This window comes from Brachyistius frenatus, unplaced genomic scaffold, assembly GCF_029030835.1.
Source record: "Brachyistius frenatus isolate BFR_SWC_R1_liver_20210118 unplaced genomic scaffold, ASM2903083v1 Contig_343, whole genome shotgun sequence".
NCBI classification, from domain to species: Eukaryota; Metazoa; Chordata; class Actinopteri; family Embiotocidae; genus Brachyistius; species Brachyistius frenatus.
Window position 1 is genome coordinate 242,352 of NW_027210942.1, and position 13,548 is coordinate 255,899.

Consider the following 13,548-nt stretch of genomic DNA (forward strand, 5'->3'; position numbering starts at 1 on the left):
TGTAACACTCAGCTGATTCATATTCCTCCTCAGTCTTCAGTACAATCCGATAACACTCTCTCTGCTGGGGAAGTTTAGTTTCAGTCCACTGTGGTTCTCTCAGCATCGAGCATTTTGCTTTCTTATGATACTAGAAATAAAGTGGAAAATTGAAATAAAGACAAGCAGATAAGGGAGTTTCCCTAGATGATTCCTGCCAGAGGCTTGAAGGAAACAAACTGCAGAAAGTCCCATATTATGTAAAGTCAGATTTCTATTTTGTCTTTGACTATAGATAAGATGTATAAATCCAATGAAAGTCTCACAATGTTCAGCCCACAGAGAAAAACACACAAGCTGCGTTCAGCAACTGTGTCATTTGGACTTCTGTGAGATTGTGATGTCACAAACTGACACGCAGGTCATTTGTCCTTTAATGTGGGAGAAAACACCAAGTGGTCATTCAGTCTCACAGCCAGCAAACTACAAGACTGACGAAAGGGTGATTGTACGATCTGTTGTATGTGGAGCTGCAGGGAGAAGATGGAAAATTATACTGAGATGGTTTTTGGTCCTTAAAGTGAACAGATGTATATTACAAATTTTCTTTCTTTAATATAGTTTAATCATATTGGAGGAGGACAATATGTCCATTTTATGTATGTGTATACCAAACACTGGCCCAGACTCAGTCAGTGGGCGTGGAGGCAGAAAACGGGCTTTAAAAGCACATGTGGAGCTGCGTTGGTGTTGTTTCAGCTACTGGAGAGGAGAAAAGAGAAATGTGATCCAGGAAGTCCAGTTGGAGTCACACATTCATGCACTTAAAGGCTTATCACACACCAAACCCAGGAGGTTCTAGTGATGAAAAGAAACATGCACCAAAAGCTTGAGAGATGATTATTAATAACCACAACATATGTCATTGCTTGTGTTTATGAAAGGATCTTCTTGCAACGATTCCTCCGGTTCATTCTGGCTCTTTACGGATCAGAGTAAATCCAGAGTCCTCATTCTGTGTGAAAACATGTTGATATGAAGCCTCCGCAGCCTGAACTAGACACATGGATAAAGTGTTTACCGAAGGTACAGTCTCGTTCATACAAAGTCCGCTCGTTGTGTTCGTATCCTCCTCCTGCCGCTCTGCACTGAAACAGCGAAGCAGCTCTGTACCAACAGGAATGAAGGAAAACATCACGGTTATGATGTTCTAGTCGTGTTGTAGTCATCTCATTTGGATTAAAACTGCATTTGAAAATGTTTTGAAGCTCATTAAGTTCTGATCTATTGGTGAGTTCAGAGACTGAACGGTGCATCAGCAGGTCCACGAGCTCGACCGCACAACCAGCTGCTGCATTAATAAATCAGGAGCTCCATAATAAACGTAGATTGTGGCCACAAAGTCGGTGAAGAAGTCAGCGCACATTTGGAGAGTAAACGAGGTGTGTTGAAGCATGAAGCCAGCGTGGGAAGAATCACAGCTGTGTACAACAGGAGTCTTTAAGTTGTGGTCAAAACAACTTCTTAACCTGCACGGGAAAATGACCGTATAAATATATTATTAATGCAGTAAATATACTGAGTATTATTTTTTAATATGTTAATTTGAGTCTTAAAATACAAAACGAAGTTAAAAAGAAGTGCGTCAGAAGTGTTTTCAGTGTGAGCAGCCTGACCCTCCTCTGACCCGCTGCCCTCTCTCCTCTGTGTGTTTTGGCTCAGAGCCCACAGGAAGTGGTCCTGCCAGTCGGGCTCAGTGGCAGGACGGCCGCCAGCAGCCTCCCACTGATCCCTCCACTTATATTTCACTGGCTGCGGACGGTCGGCCTCATTTTGGATCACAGAGCTTCTTCTGAACTCTTAAAGACTGTTTCTGCTGATACATGTTGACCACGAGGACACGAAGACTTTTACATAAATCATCTTTTCTAAATGTTTTGGGAAACAGACGGATGCAGCACCCAGCTGCAGGACCCTCTGTGAGGGGTCGTAGGTCAGCCGGAGGCGGAGTCACTTGTAATGAGTACATAAGTGCAGATAATGTCTTTATCCAGATATAAAGCTTCTACAAAACTAAATTCAGCCTCCTTAAAGAGGCAGAATGAATCTGAATTGTTAACAAGGAAATAAAAAAGTTTAGAATAAAACTAAAATAGCTTAAATATGTTCGATTGTTTCTCAATCTTTGTTTTATTATCTAAAATATGACGGTACTTCCTCTAACCTCTCTCACTGCTGTCCTCTCTCCAGGTCGGCTTCTTTCCCAGCGAGTGTGTGGAGCTCATCAACGATAAAGTGCCGCAGTCCATGACCAACTCTGTACCAAAACCAGGTACTGCTCCTCCTCTTCTTCTTCTTCTTCTTCTTCTTCTTCTTCTTCTTCCTCCTCTCGCACCGTTCACACAGGAAATGTGTTAGAAGCAGTTAATGTCTCACTGATCTCAGGAAGTGGGTCAGTCTGACGGATGATTGAGGTGTGTGTGTGTGTGTGTGTGTGTGTGTGTGTGTGTGTGTGTGTGTGTGTGTGTGTGTGTGTGTGTGTGTGTGCGTGTGTGTGTGTGTGTGTGTGTGTGTGTGTGTGTGCGCGCGCGTGTGTGTGTGTGTGTGTGCGCGTGTGTGCGTGCGTGTGTGTGTGTGTGTGTGTGTGTGTGTGCGTGTGTGTGTGTGTGCGTGTGTGTGTGTGTGCGTGCGTGTGTGTGTGTGTGTGCGTGTGCGTGTCTAACAAACTTGTTGCTTCAGTCTAGTGCATTTATATTAACATTAATAGCTCTATAGTGGATTTCTTTTAATATTTTCACATGAAAATAAATGTCCTGAGCCCTGTCAGAGGTCTTCCAAAACATAATCATCGGTTTAAAGATGATATAAGTTCAGGTCATGAGCATGTTACTGGAAACCCATAATTCTGAAAAATCATCCCCTGAAACAGCAGCTAATCATGTTATACTGACTCGGCACTATGCAAATCTGCTGCACAGCGAACAGATGAGCTCTTCATTCCACCGCTGAGAGTGGACATTACACATGTAGATCATAAACCCTCTGCAGCAGAGGCTGAGGTTGAACTCTCACCTCCTCACATATCATGCTACTGTGAACAAACCCTCTCATGATCCAACCTGAACGTAGGAGTACACGTCACATCTTCCAAATCCAAACACTGATTCAACCAGCATGACTCAGTGTCGCAACCATGCAAGTGGAGCCGGGGCTCTGAGCCGTCGCCAGGCCTCCCAGACTCCAGGGTCTGGATTCAACCAGGATGGAAATAAAAACAACACGCCAAAAAAAAAATAAACCCAACAACTCCACAAAATCCACATGAAGGGGCAACGGGTGTTAGACACTGTCACGTTTTAAACCTTTCAGACTGCGGCTGATCGACATGCATCCTGCGGTGTTAACACCCCCAAGTTTTATCTGCTCGGCCACCCCACCCACCCCCTACCCCCTGCCCCGCTTATGAGACACGTTTCAATGCTTGTTGCTGTTTGTTTTCTTTGTTTGATTTTTGCATGTGTCCTTAATGCATCTGTATCTGCAGGACAACTACATCATTTAGATTACCTGAGTACGGTTAACAGACATCATTGTTATTGGTTAATTCATCAGCTTTATGTTGTTTGGTCTTTTATTCTACATCCTAATACCCAGAGTCTGTGTTTAGTTCTCTTAAACCTGCAGATGCCCTGTCGGCAGTAATGTTTACTGGACTCAAAATGATCCTGAATCATGTTCAATATCAGCAGCAGAGTAAATAACAAAGAGGAATGCTGTTTAAAACACCCGTGTGTGTGTGTGTGTGTGCATCATTAACACTGTTGTTGTCTCACTGCACAGGGATGTTCAGTCGTGTTAGCATGTGTGTTGATTTGTTGCATTTGACTGTGACTCCTCTGCCTCAGCTTCCCCCTGCTCTGGCCTGCAGCCTGCTTCTTGGAGTCTCTTCCCCCCCTGTGCGTGTTGGTATACACACTTATCACCCGCCTGTCCGCTCAGCCCACCGCCACTCTCTCTCTCACACACACACACACACACACACACACACACACACACACACACACACACACACACACACACACACACACACACACACACACACACACACACACACACACACACACACGTACGTTATGTTAAAGTTATAATCCTTAAGATTTCCGTCCTGGTGCTAACAGTGAGTTTAGTACTACAGGTCCCAGAATGCATTGCAGCCGACCTTTCTTCAGGAGTGATTGCTGTCAGCTTTTTGGCGTTTCCTGTGTTTCCACTTCATGATATGTTTCATCAACTGAATATTTTACAAACTTAACACTTGGTAAAACTTGAACCCTCCCTGGAGATGTGAAGTGTTGTTTTTGCTGACCTCCAGTGGTTCAGCTCCACACCTTGTTGTAGAGACAACAGTTGAGCTCCAGGACCTTGTGACATCACTGGTGGGCGTGGTCAGAGTTGAGCTACTACATGAAGCAGAGGCAGCAGGGAATGTTTGGTTAGCATTAAGTTTATACTGTCTGAGAGTAAACAGTGAGGCGGATATCACGGAGACGAAACTACAGACCGTAATTCTCTGTATTATTTACTGTTAACGACTCGTGCATCATCAGGGGCCTGAAAAGATGAAAACTCCTCAAAAACCATTTAAATTAATGAAAATCTGAAGGATTATAACTTGAAACTGAAGTTTACGTAGGAACACTTTGTTTATTTGATGAATGCTAAGTTTCTAACACTGACAATACTTCATTATGAAACATGTTTATGTGTACACTGTTTCACAAATTATGTATTCATAAAGTCCCATTTTTCTGATTGTCCCAAAGTGTCTCTAACTTGACGTGCTTCTCTCCCTCTGCTGGTTCTCTCACGCCTCCATCATCCATCCATCCAAATATCTGTTGGTCCATCTGTCCATCGGGATGCATGCAGACTTGGAGATGGAGAGTGTAATACAGGACAGTGCATGGGTGGCCGACCCGCTAAACCACTACAGCCTGAGTTCAGGTAGACCCAAACCCCCGCGGTGTGTCGCACCACCAACCTCTAACCAAAATAACTAACCCCCCTCTGAGTGATGTGTCTGCACTGTGTAATAACTACTTTAAACTGGGAGGAGCTTCACTCTTCACACACACAAACATCTTGTGCACTTTCTGTTAAAGCTTGATGAACCGTCCTGTCTGTGACCTTTCACACACTCCACATCAGATCAGCACTCTGAAGCCTTCAGCCACATCTGGCTGCACAGAAGCACTCCAGCATGTGTTTAAACTTTCTTTTACTTAAATTCCTATAAACTCCTTTTCTGTATGAAAAGCTCTGTGTGATGCAAATAACCTGTTTTTATGTGAAAGTCTTTTATTCTCTGTCTTCACTGGAACGTACTCACCGTGTAGATGTGTTGGATCGTCCAAATGAACGTTCCTCAGCCCGTTTTGCATGTTGTCTGCCTAGGAAATAGAAATGCTGTGTATGAATAGATGTTGTGGGATAACGATATACAGTAACCCCACTTTTCAAAGAGTCTTCCCCCTGCAGCCCTCTGCTCTTTTGTCTGCGTGGCCCCTCTAGGTGGATGCAGATGGCTCCAGGGGTGAGCCAGGTTGCTGCAGCGTTGCTCCGGCGGCTGAATGCAGCCTGTATCTGGACGAGGGCCAGCTGTGTTTGTGTGTCTGTTTGGTCGGTGCTGAAAGGCCGCGGCGGGGGCTCTGCGGTGCTGGGTCTCTACCGGCCTTGATTTATTTAATCCTTTTACAATGAGGGGCCTGTAAACCCATCCATTGAGCGTTAAGCTTTGTCCCGCAACAGTAAGAATCTCTGTCTCCCTCTCCATGGTGACTGAAAGAGCACATTCCTGCAGGCAGCCACGCAGCAGTGGAAAAAATATGCTTACTCTCCGTAGAGCCACTCTGCTCCGCAGTAACCTTTGGTACGTCCCAGGAAAACGCCGTGCTGCACTGCTCCAGTTCACGACCGGACCGTACAGGCTCGGAGCCGGTCCTCCTTCAGTTTGTGTGTTTGTGTTGTGTTGCAGTGGAAGCTGGCATCAGTAAAAGTAAACCCTTTATTTAACATCGGTTTGAAAATAAGGATTTGAATGAGTAATGACAGACTTGTTTCCTCCATAGACAGCCTAGCAGACCTACTAGTTACTGACCCAGATGTAGAGCCCTCTCACCCCCACCCCGTCTGTTCCCCTCCTCAGCGTAGTCTTGGTCCTGTCCTGTCTGGGGACCAGTGATTCGGGCAGCTGTGAGCTCACATGAGCCAGGACAGCTGGTAATGTGAGGTGGAGAGGAGAGGAAACGTGGAGAGAATGTGTGAGACAGACTGCGGTCTGTCCTGCTGTTCCAGGGGAGCTCACATCATTTCCTGGTGCTGTGAAACTGTGCACCATCCCAGTGCAGCGCTGCTCTGGAGCTTCAGACTGCAGCTTTCACCACCTTTACGTTCGCCGGTACAAACCTGTTGTTGTCTGACACTGAGCTGGATTGCGTCATTATCATGTTGTTGCTGAACGTAGAAGCGTTTAAGCAGCCGGTCGGGATTCATACGAGCTGTTTATGTTTCAGACAGACTGCGTCCTGCTCCTGTACGTTGAACTTGGCATTCAGCTGCAAAATACATTTCCTCCTCATTTCCACGTCCCGGGAGTCGAACAGATTATTCATACGCATGCAAAAGACCAGCTGTATGAAAACTAATGAAACCCGAAGCTCTCGTCCTGTTACAGAGTATCACCACTTCCTGCCTACCGAGTTCAGTATCTGAACTTCTGACGTCTGTTTCACTAATAAGGAAAAAATTATTATGGCGTAGGTGTGTGTGATGTCTGAGCAAACAGAACAAACTACACGCAGCAAAAACTAAAGCTGAGTTTAGTTCTTGTTTTTTCCTCCAGTTTATACAATTTGACTCAGGTGAATTTAATGTGATTTGTTGATTAAATTGCCTTTAAATCACATGTTTGAATGTATAAATGAATAATTGTAAATCAATGTTTTATATGGATTTCAGTAGAAATTGTATCTGGACAGATTAAAAACAACCCCAACAGACATGAATGAAACCGTGACGGTTTTTCGATCTAAACACTTTTTAAAGTCTCTTTTCTCGGCTTCACTGTTTCCGTGGTTACGGCTCGCTGCTGTTGCAGGGCGGTGCAGGTGACCGGTGTTTCTCGTCCCAAAGGTCAACTCTGCTGTTTTGCCATATCTGGCATGTCAGTGTCAGACAAACTGCCTCCGACAATCCCAGCGAGATTAGATTCATAGGATTTGATCCTGAAGTCATCATATGACAACAAATCAAAGTACAAAGCATCGACTACTGTATCGTTTATTTAAAACGCTCCTCATGAGGCTCCTCTAACTCTAACAGGGAACAATATGAACCTGCTGCTTACAACCACCTTCTTTAATTTGCATGACTTTCACAGTAATTTTCAGTGTGACGTCTCGTACAATTTAACTGCAAATGTACTCTGTTACACATAAAACACCTGCGTTCAAAATCCTGCTGGAATCAAAGTCGTAAATTATCCGTAATGTCGGCTTAAAGATTCAAAAGTAAAAGATACTGATATTATATATGACTGTTAATACTGATACAATAATGTGTACACGGCATTTTACTGTCTCAACCTACGGCTAACTAAACTAAACTAAAGAAAGAGACTTCAGACAGATTCTTTGCACTCTGAAAATATTGCAACTTTACGTCGTTGGGCTTCAGACCGTTATTAAAGTAAAACCATGTGGAGGATGTTGGAGGTGCTGACAGCTCAGAGGCATCTGAAACCTTTATATACAGGCGTGTATTTTAAAGGTGCATCACGTGAAAAACCCACTTCCCTTTTGAATTGTAGTTGAGTTCAAATGTACTTTAAAGAACTTTAGATGCTGAAGTCGGTATTTGAGTAAACGTCTCTCCAGTTTGTTAAACGTGAGTCGATCGCATGCTGTCGAAGAGTCTGAGCGAAGTCTTGTGATTCAGGACAAATTAGTTTGACTTTATTTTGACTCAACATGTCTGCTTAGTGGGTTAAACTAGTTAATGGATTAATAGAATAATGCTCTCGGGTGGCTAAGGGGTCCTGAGGAGGTGGGGGGGATCTGACTGCAGCCAATGGGAGGTGAGATCAGGAGGAAGACAATAGCACAGGACAGGAAGTCATATCAACATATAGTTTATCAGCTCCACCTCATTTAGTTTCAATGGTTTGGAACAATTTTATTTGAACCTGTTATTGGCGTACAATTACACAATTAATCTGTTTACACATGTAACTATTGACAAATGAAGCATTTATTAACATCACAAAGAAAAAGAAGTGTGTGTGTTTGTTTGTGCCTCTTGAGGCTTGACTTCAGATGATTTTGGAGATATTTACCATATAACAAAGCAGAAATATCAAACGGGTGTTGAGCACCACGTGGATCCCTGACGGCCTGTGATGTGTTCAAACACATGATGTGCACTGACTCATCCTCCTTTTGGAGTGAACTCACTTCTCTTGTCACAAGACTTCACAGCGTTTTCAGCCTGTGTGGTGCGTTGAGGAGCTACAAGAGGCAGTGAAAGTGTAGGTTGTGTTTGTCGGTGTGTGTTTGAGAGTTTACGTTGACAGTCTGTGATCGTTTTAGCTTCAGTGTATCAGCTGATCGTTGTTTCAGCTCCCTCGCGCTGTCATTTTGAGCTACTTTGAGTTTTTCTTCAACTAAACTGGGACAAACACTTAGAGTCCATATTTCCGGGAGCGCTTGAAGGCATCATGAGTTTTGCGCGTGTGTGTGTGTGTGTGTGTGTGTGTGTGCTGGCGGAGCAGAGAGGAAAGTCTCCGCTCGCTCCGTCTGAACTTTAAGCTCCTCTTATCTTCGTTAAAGACGCTTCACGGCTCTCGGAGAAGTCTCGCGGTGTTTTTAACGGGTTTTTATCGGTTAACGAAACACAAAGACTGATTGTACTTTGGACTTTTTGTTGTTGTTTCAAACCATAAAGCCTCGAGGCAGGTCCAGCGTTATGGAGCGGAGGTAAGAGTGCGTGTGTGTGTGTGTGTGTGTGGTGTGTGTGTGTGTGTGTGTGTGTGTGTGTTCGGGTTTGGACGGTTCTTCCCTGTTTGTGGACTCTGCTTCGTGTTTATAAGGAACGTTTCGGTGATGAAGAGGATTTCTGGGTCTTAAAGAAGTTTGGAAAATTAATTCTCCTTCCCAGTATGACTCCTCATTTTTCCCATTTTCCTTCTCCTTGCACGTGTTTAGTAACTTATTAATATTATTCACATTTTCTTGTGTCCTATATTATTTATATTATGTTATTTATTATTATGTATGTATTATAATATCATTGATTTATTATAGTTATTCTATATCATTAATAATGTCAGATTTGCCAGAGGTTAGAAACTTGAAACGTTTAAAAGCTGTTGCGTTCATTTTTTTTATAGTTATAATTTCACAAGTGACTTTTTTTGCTCCTGATGCTAACATCTGTATTTTGTGCTGCTTTACTGTGTGGTATACTTCCTGGGTGAGACCAGCTGAACCCCTCCTCACACACACACACACACACACACACACACACACACACACACACACACACACACACACACACACACACACACACACACACACACACACACACAGACGGAACAATAAGGCCCTCTGCTGCAGCTCTCGTTGCACACTCGTCTCTTCTGTCCAAACAGAGGTCCTATCAGTCATGTGGAGGTTTGGTGAGGAGGACACTGTCCTGTTGTTCACACGCTGAGCAGGAACACCAACAGGACGCGTGTTAATGGCTGGAAACACAGTTATGTTCAGTTGGAGAAGTAATGCAAACATTATCTCTGTGTAGTCGGACAAATGTCCTTTTTTATCGGTCTGAAAGCTCCACTGTTGACGGAGTTGGGACCTTCTGAATTGTCTGTTATTGAGTTGGATGCTGCAGATGTGCTGATGAGTCGGTGGACTTAAACTAACTTGGAAAATTGCAGACATTCATAGACACTCGTGATTGTTGCAGAAAGACTCAACTTTAATTTGAAGGTCCTGCAACATGAAGCCAGCATGACGTCCATTTAGAAACTCTTTCAGCTCATATATATGGATGTCAGATAATGTAATCACATCCAACAGAAAAGAGGAGGGCAGTTTGAACTTCCCGCTCCACTGCTGCTCCCGCGGGCGTCTCAGTCTCGAGGGGCTGCCGGCCGAAGGAAAGGACGTCGATGAGAGCATTGAGAGCGGCCACGCCTGCAGCCGGTTGTGTATTCAGGGAACACTCACACACGGTTGTTGTATCGGATGTCTCCGGCTGCAGGCTGCCGATTGGCTCCCCTGGCTCTGCTCTACTTTCGGAGGCAGCAGCTGAAGCTGAAATTTTCCTCCAATCTGCGAACTGTGAAAAGCTCCCGCTAACTGAAAGGAATGAGGCGGTCGGTTTTGGGTCAGCGCAGGGAAAGAGAGGGTGATGTTTGCCATTACGTCTGTAATTGTTGCTGCTGTAATGCTTGGCCTCCTTTTTGCTCCCCCTCCACCTCCCTCCCACACACACACACACACACACACACACACACACACACACACACACACACACACACACACACACACACACACACACACACACACACACACATTCTCACACTTTTTATCATCACATCCCAGCTTCTCTTGGGCAAAAACCTTGTCACAGATACAGTCAGTTAACTGAAACCTGTCAATCTTCCTCATTATAGCCATCCTCCTCCTCTTTGTGCTCTCTGGGTCTTATCTGTTATATATATGGAAAAAACAGGCATGAGCTGGGCCACCCTGTCTTGAATTGTCAAAACAGAAGTCCTGACTTGTCCAGAAAGACTCCACAGATTTATCTGTGTTAAAGGGATATGCCACTAAACTCTGATGCTGATGTGTAAAATCTCAGTTTGGGCTTGAAACCTGCGATTCAAACTGGAAACGTTTGAAAGATGAGGACATTTATTGGCATGGAGAACTGCCCCGTGGCTTCATGGGAAATGTAGGATCCAGTGGTTTTGAAGTTGCAGAGACTCATTAGCCTGCCGTTTTCAGACCTGAGTTCACTGGGTCTGGATATGCTTCATAACGTTGTTGCATCCTCGTGGGCACTGAAACTCTACAACTACACATTGAAAAGCCCTGGAGATTTCGCCCCCGCCACTTGTCCCTGATCGCTCCGCCCTTCAGGGTGTCAACGTTAATGCCGACAGAGTCTCCAGACTACAATCAGAGCAGAAAACTGAAGTGATGGTTTTGTGGAGGCCGACTGGGGATTCATTCTTCGTACCAAACAAACATGAAGCTCCACAACTTACTAGAAAATGTTGGATGGAAGTTGGAAGTTCTTGAACCCGAACTTCACTACGAGCTGATGCTCTGACATCATTGGAGATGACACAGGAAGTGTGGTACTTTGTCAGCCTCTAATCTGTAATATTCTGACCAAACAGATGTAAAGCATTGTGTGTGACAGCCTCTTTATAACTGCTGTTTATTTTCCTCCAATTATCCAATGTTGACATTGTAAATATTCATATTCTTCTTGCCTCAGGAAAAACAGTTTTTCAAGGTCTGCCATGTTGATTTATTTAAATTCAGGCGTCGTTGAACACTTTGAATAATTTGAGGTGTTGCAGTGAACGTCCGTCTGTCTCTGAGTCTGCAGCTTCACTTTGAATCTGGTTTAAAATGTGTCCCCCGCCGCACTAAATCACTGGAACAGCACCTTAAGTGCTCTAAATCTCTTAATTCATGTCACAGAGCGAGTGTTAAGCGTCTTGTCAGTCCAGCTCTCCTGAACCTCGCGGCCTTTCACCGGCTGCTCTCCAGTGAGCGTCGCAGCGCCGGAGTTTCGGCCACCGGCTGTCGTCTCCTCCGACAGCGAGTAGATGCGAGAGACGCGCTCGCCATCACCCTCCTCTTCCTCACGTCTCAGTCAGCCCGGCTTCCTAAATAAAAGCGACGTGTCAGTGTAAACCAACGCAGCCCCTCACCCCCCCGACATGATACCGAGGGCCTCAACACTCAGTAAACAATGCTGCCTCAGCGGTTTGTGTGCAGCTGCAGCAGCGCAGGAGGAGTTTCTCCCCGAGGGGAACTGCAGCTCCTCGCTTCCCTCAAATGAAACGACGGCTCGTGTTTGCAGACGCTGGCGCAGCAGCCGACTGTTGATTCAGAGATGATTGTGCTGCTTCATTAAAACTGCTCGCGGTGGACTCGGGACTCGATGTCTTCTCCCGAGAGAAAGGAGGTCATCAAATATCTGTCTGCCAAAAGAACTCCGTTTCAGTGAACAACGAGGGGCAGAAAACATCTGATAATCATTTACAGAAACCTGAAAGGAGGAAGGATGTTGTGGGCTGATCAGAGATCCAAACTCTGAGCTGCATTTCTGTAAAATCATTGAACTGTTTTTAACAATGAAATGTGACACAGCAAGTTGAATATGAACAGAAGCAGCGTCCTCCGTCTCCCCCCGACTTGCAGCCTCAGCTATATTTCTGCTCCTCTTTGACCGATGTGGATGCAGAGTAATGAATGTTGCTTGTATAGTGGAAACACTTTGTTATTGCATTGTACCCGTGTGTGCTGTTAGATTAATTCCTCTACAAAGCAGCTCAGCCTCCTCGTCAGCTCATTAGTTTTACTCTGGTCATGATGTTTGCTTTCTAAATGTCCTCGATGGACTCTCAATTAGCTGCTTCTACATGCAGTTCACCTCCATCGTCTGTATTCAGCATGCAAAATGGACATTTTTACCTGATTGTCTCTATTCTGTTTAATATTAATATATACAGCAGGACAAGTGTTTCTATGATGGAGAGAAGAGCAGCGAGTGAAGAAGCAACCTCAACACTGTTTTAGGGTTCATGTTATCTTCCAAACACACAATGCAGCTTTAGTGTTCTTGAATGCAGCTTGTTTTGTTTCTGGAGCTTGTATAGTGGAAACACTTTGTAAGCGGTGGCCTACTTTCAATCGGAAGTTCAGCCGGGCAGCAGACGACAAAAACAAACCCGCATCTCTCCGAGAATTAGACGTCTGATGGAGTTTGTTCTGGTCTGAAGTGTGCAGCGGGTAAAATGAGTATGATGTCAGGTCTGTGAAACCCATCAGAGGTGGAAGGGCTACGTTCAGGACCAGTGGGAGGAATGAGTCCTGTGATGCGACGCAGAAGGTTTCCCCATCAGGCAGGCGACGCTGGCGTGGAAGTTTAGTGAAGCTCCACAGCTGGAAGAAACAATGATCAGTAAATAGGATGTGTCATAGATTACTGATAAATCCTGATAACTGACGTCTTGTGTTGTTTTAAAAATCGTAGGAAGAGTTGTTGATGGCAGTGAGAGTTTAAACGTCCACTCGGGATCAGAGAGAGGTGAGGTGGAAACCAGGAGATCCAGGAGAGGAATGTGTTCAGTGGATCAGAGAGCAGATCACCGACCACTGGAGAGCTGGAAATGATGAGAGGATTGAGGACGCCGTTTCAGTCTTTGTCAGGAGTTAAGATGAAGTCGAACGCTTTGGAATCCAGTGGAGAAAAGGACAAGTGATG

General features: G+C 44.8%; 1 protein-coding gene across 1 annotated transcript in view; it reads left to right on the forward strand.

The window, feature by feature from the left end:
- arhgap32b (Rho GTPase activating protein 32b) overlaps positions 1-13,548 on the forward strand; it is a 100,076-nt gene that overhangs the window by 72,258 nt on the left and 14,270 nt on the right. Inside the window, exons 11-13 of the mRNA XM_069723737.1 lie at positions 2,230-2,311; positions 3,885-3,935; positions 4,909-4,983. Of these exons, the coding sequence (XP_069579838.1) occupies positions 2,230-2,311; positions 3,885-3,935; positions 4,909-4,983 (208 nt within the window). The remainder of the gene's footprint in view (positions 1-2,229; positions 2,312-3,884; positions 3,936-4,908; positions 4,984-13,548) is intronic.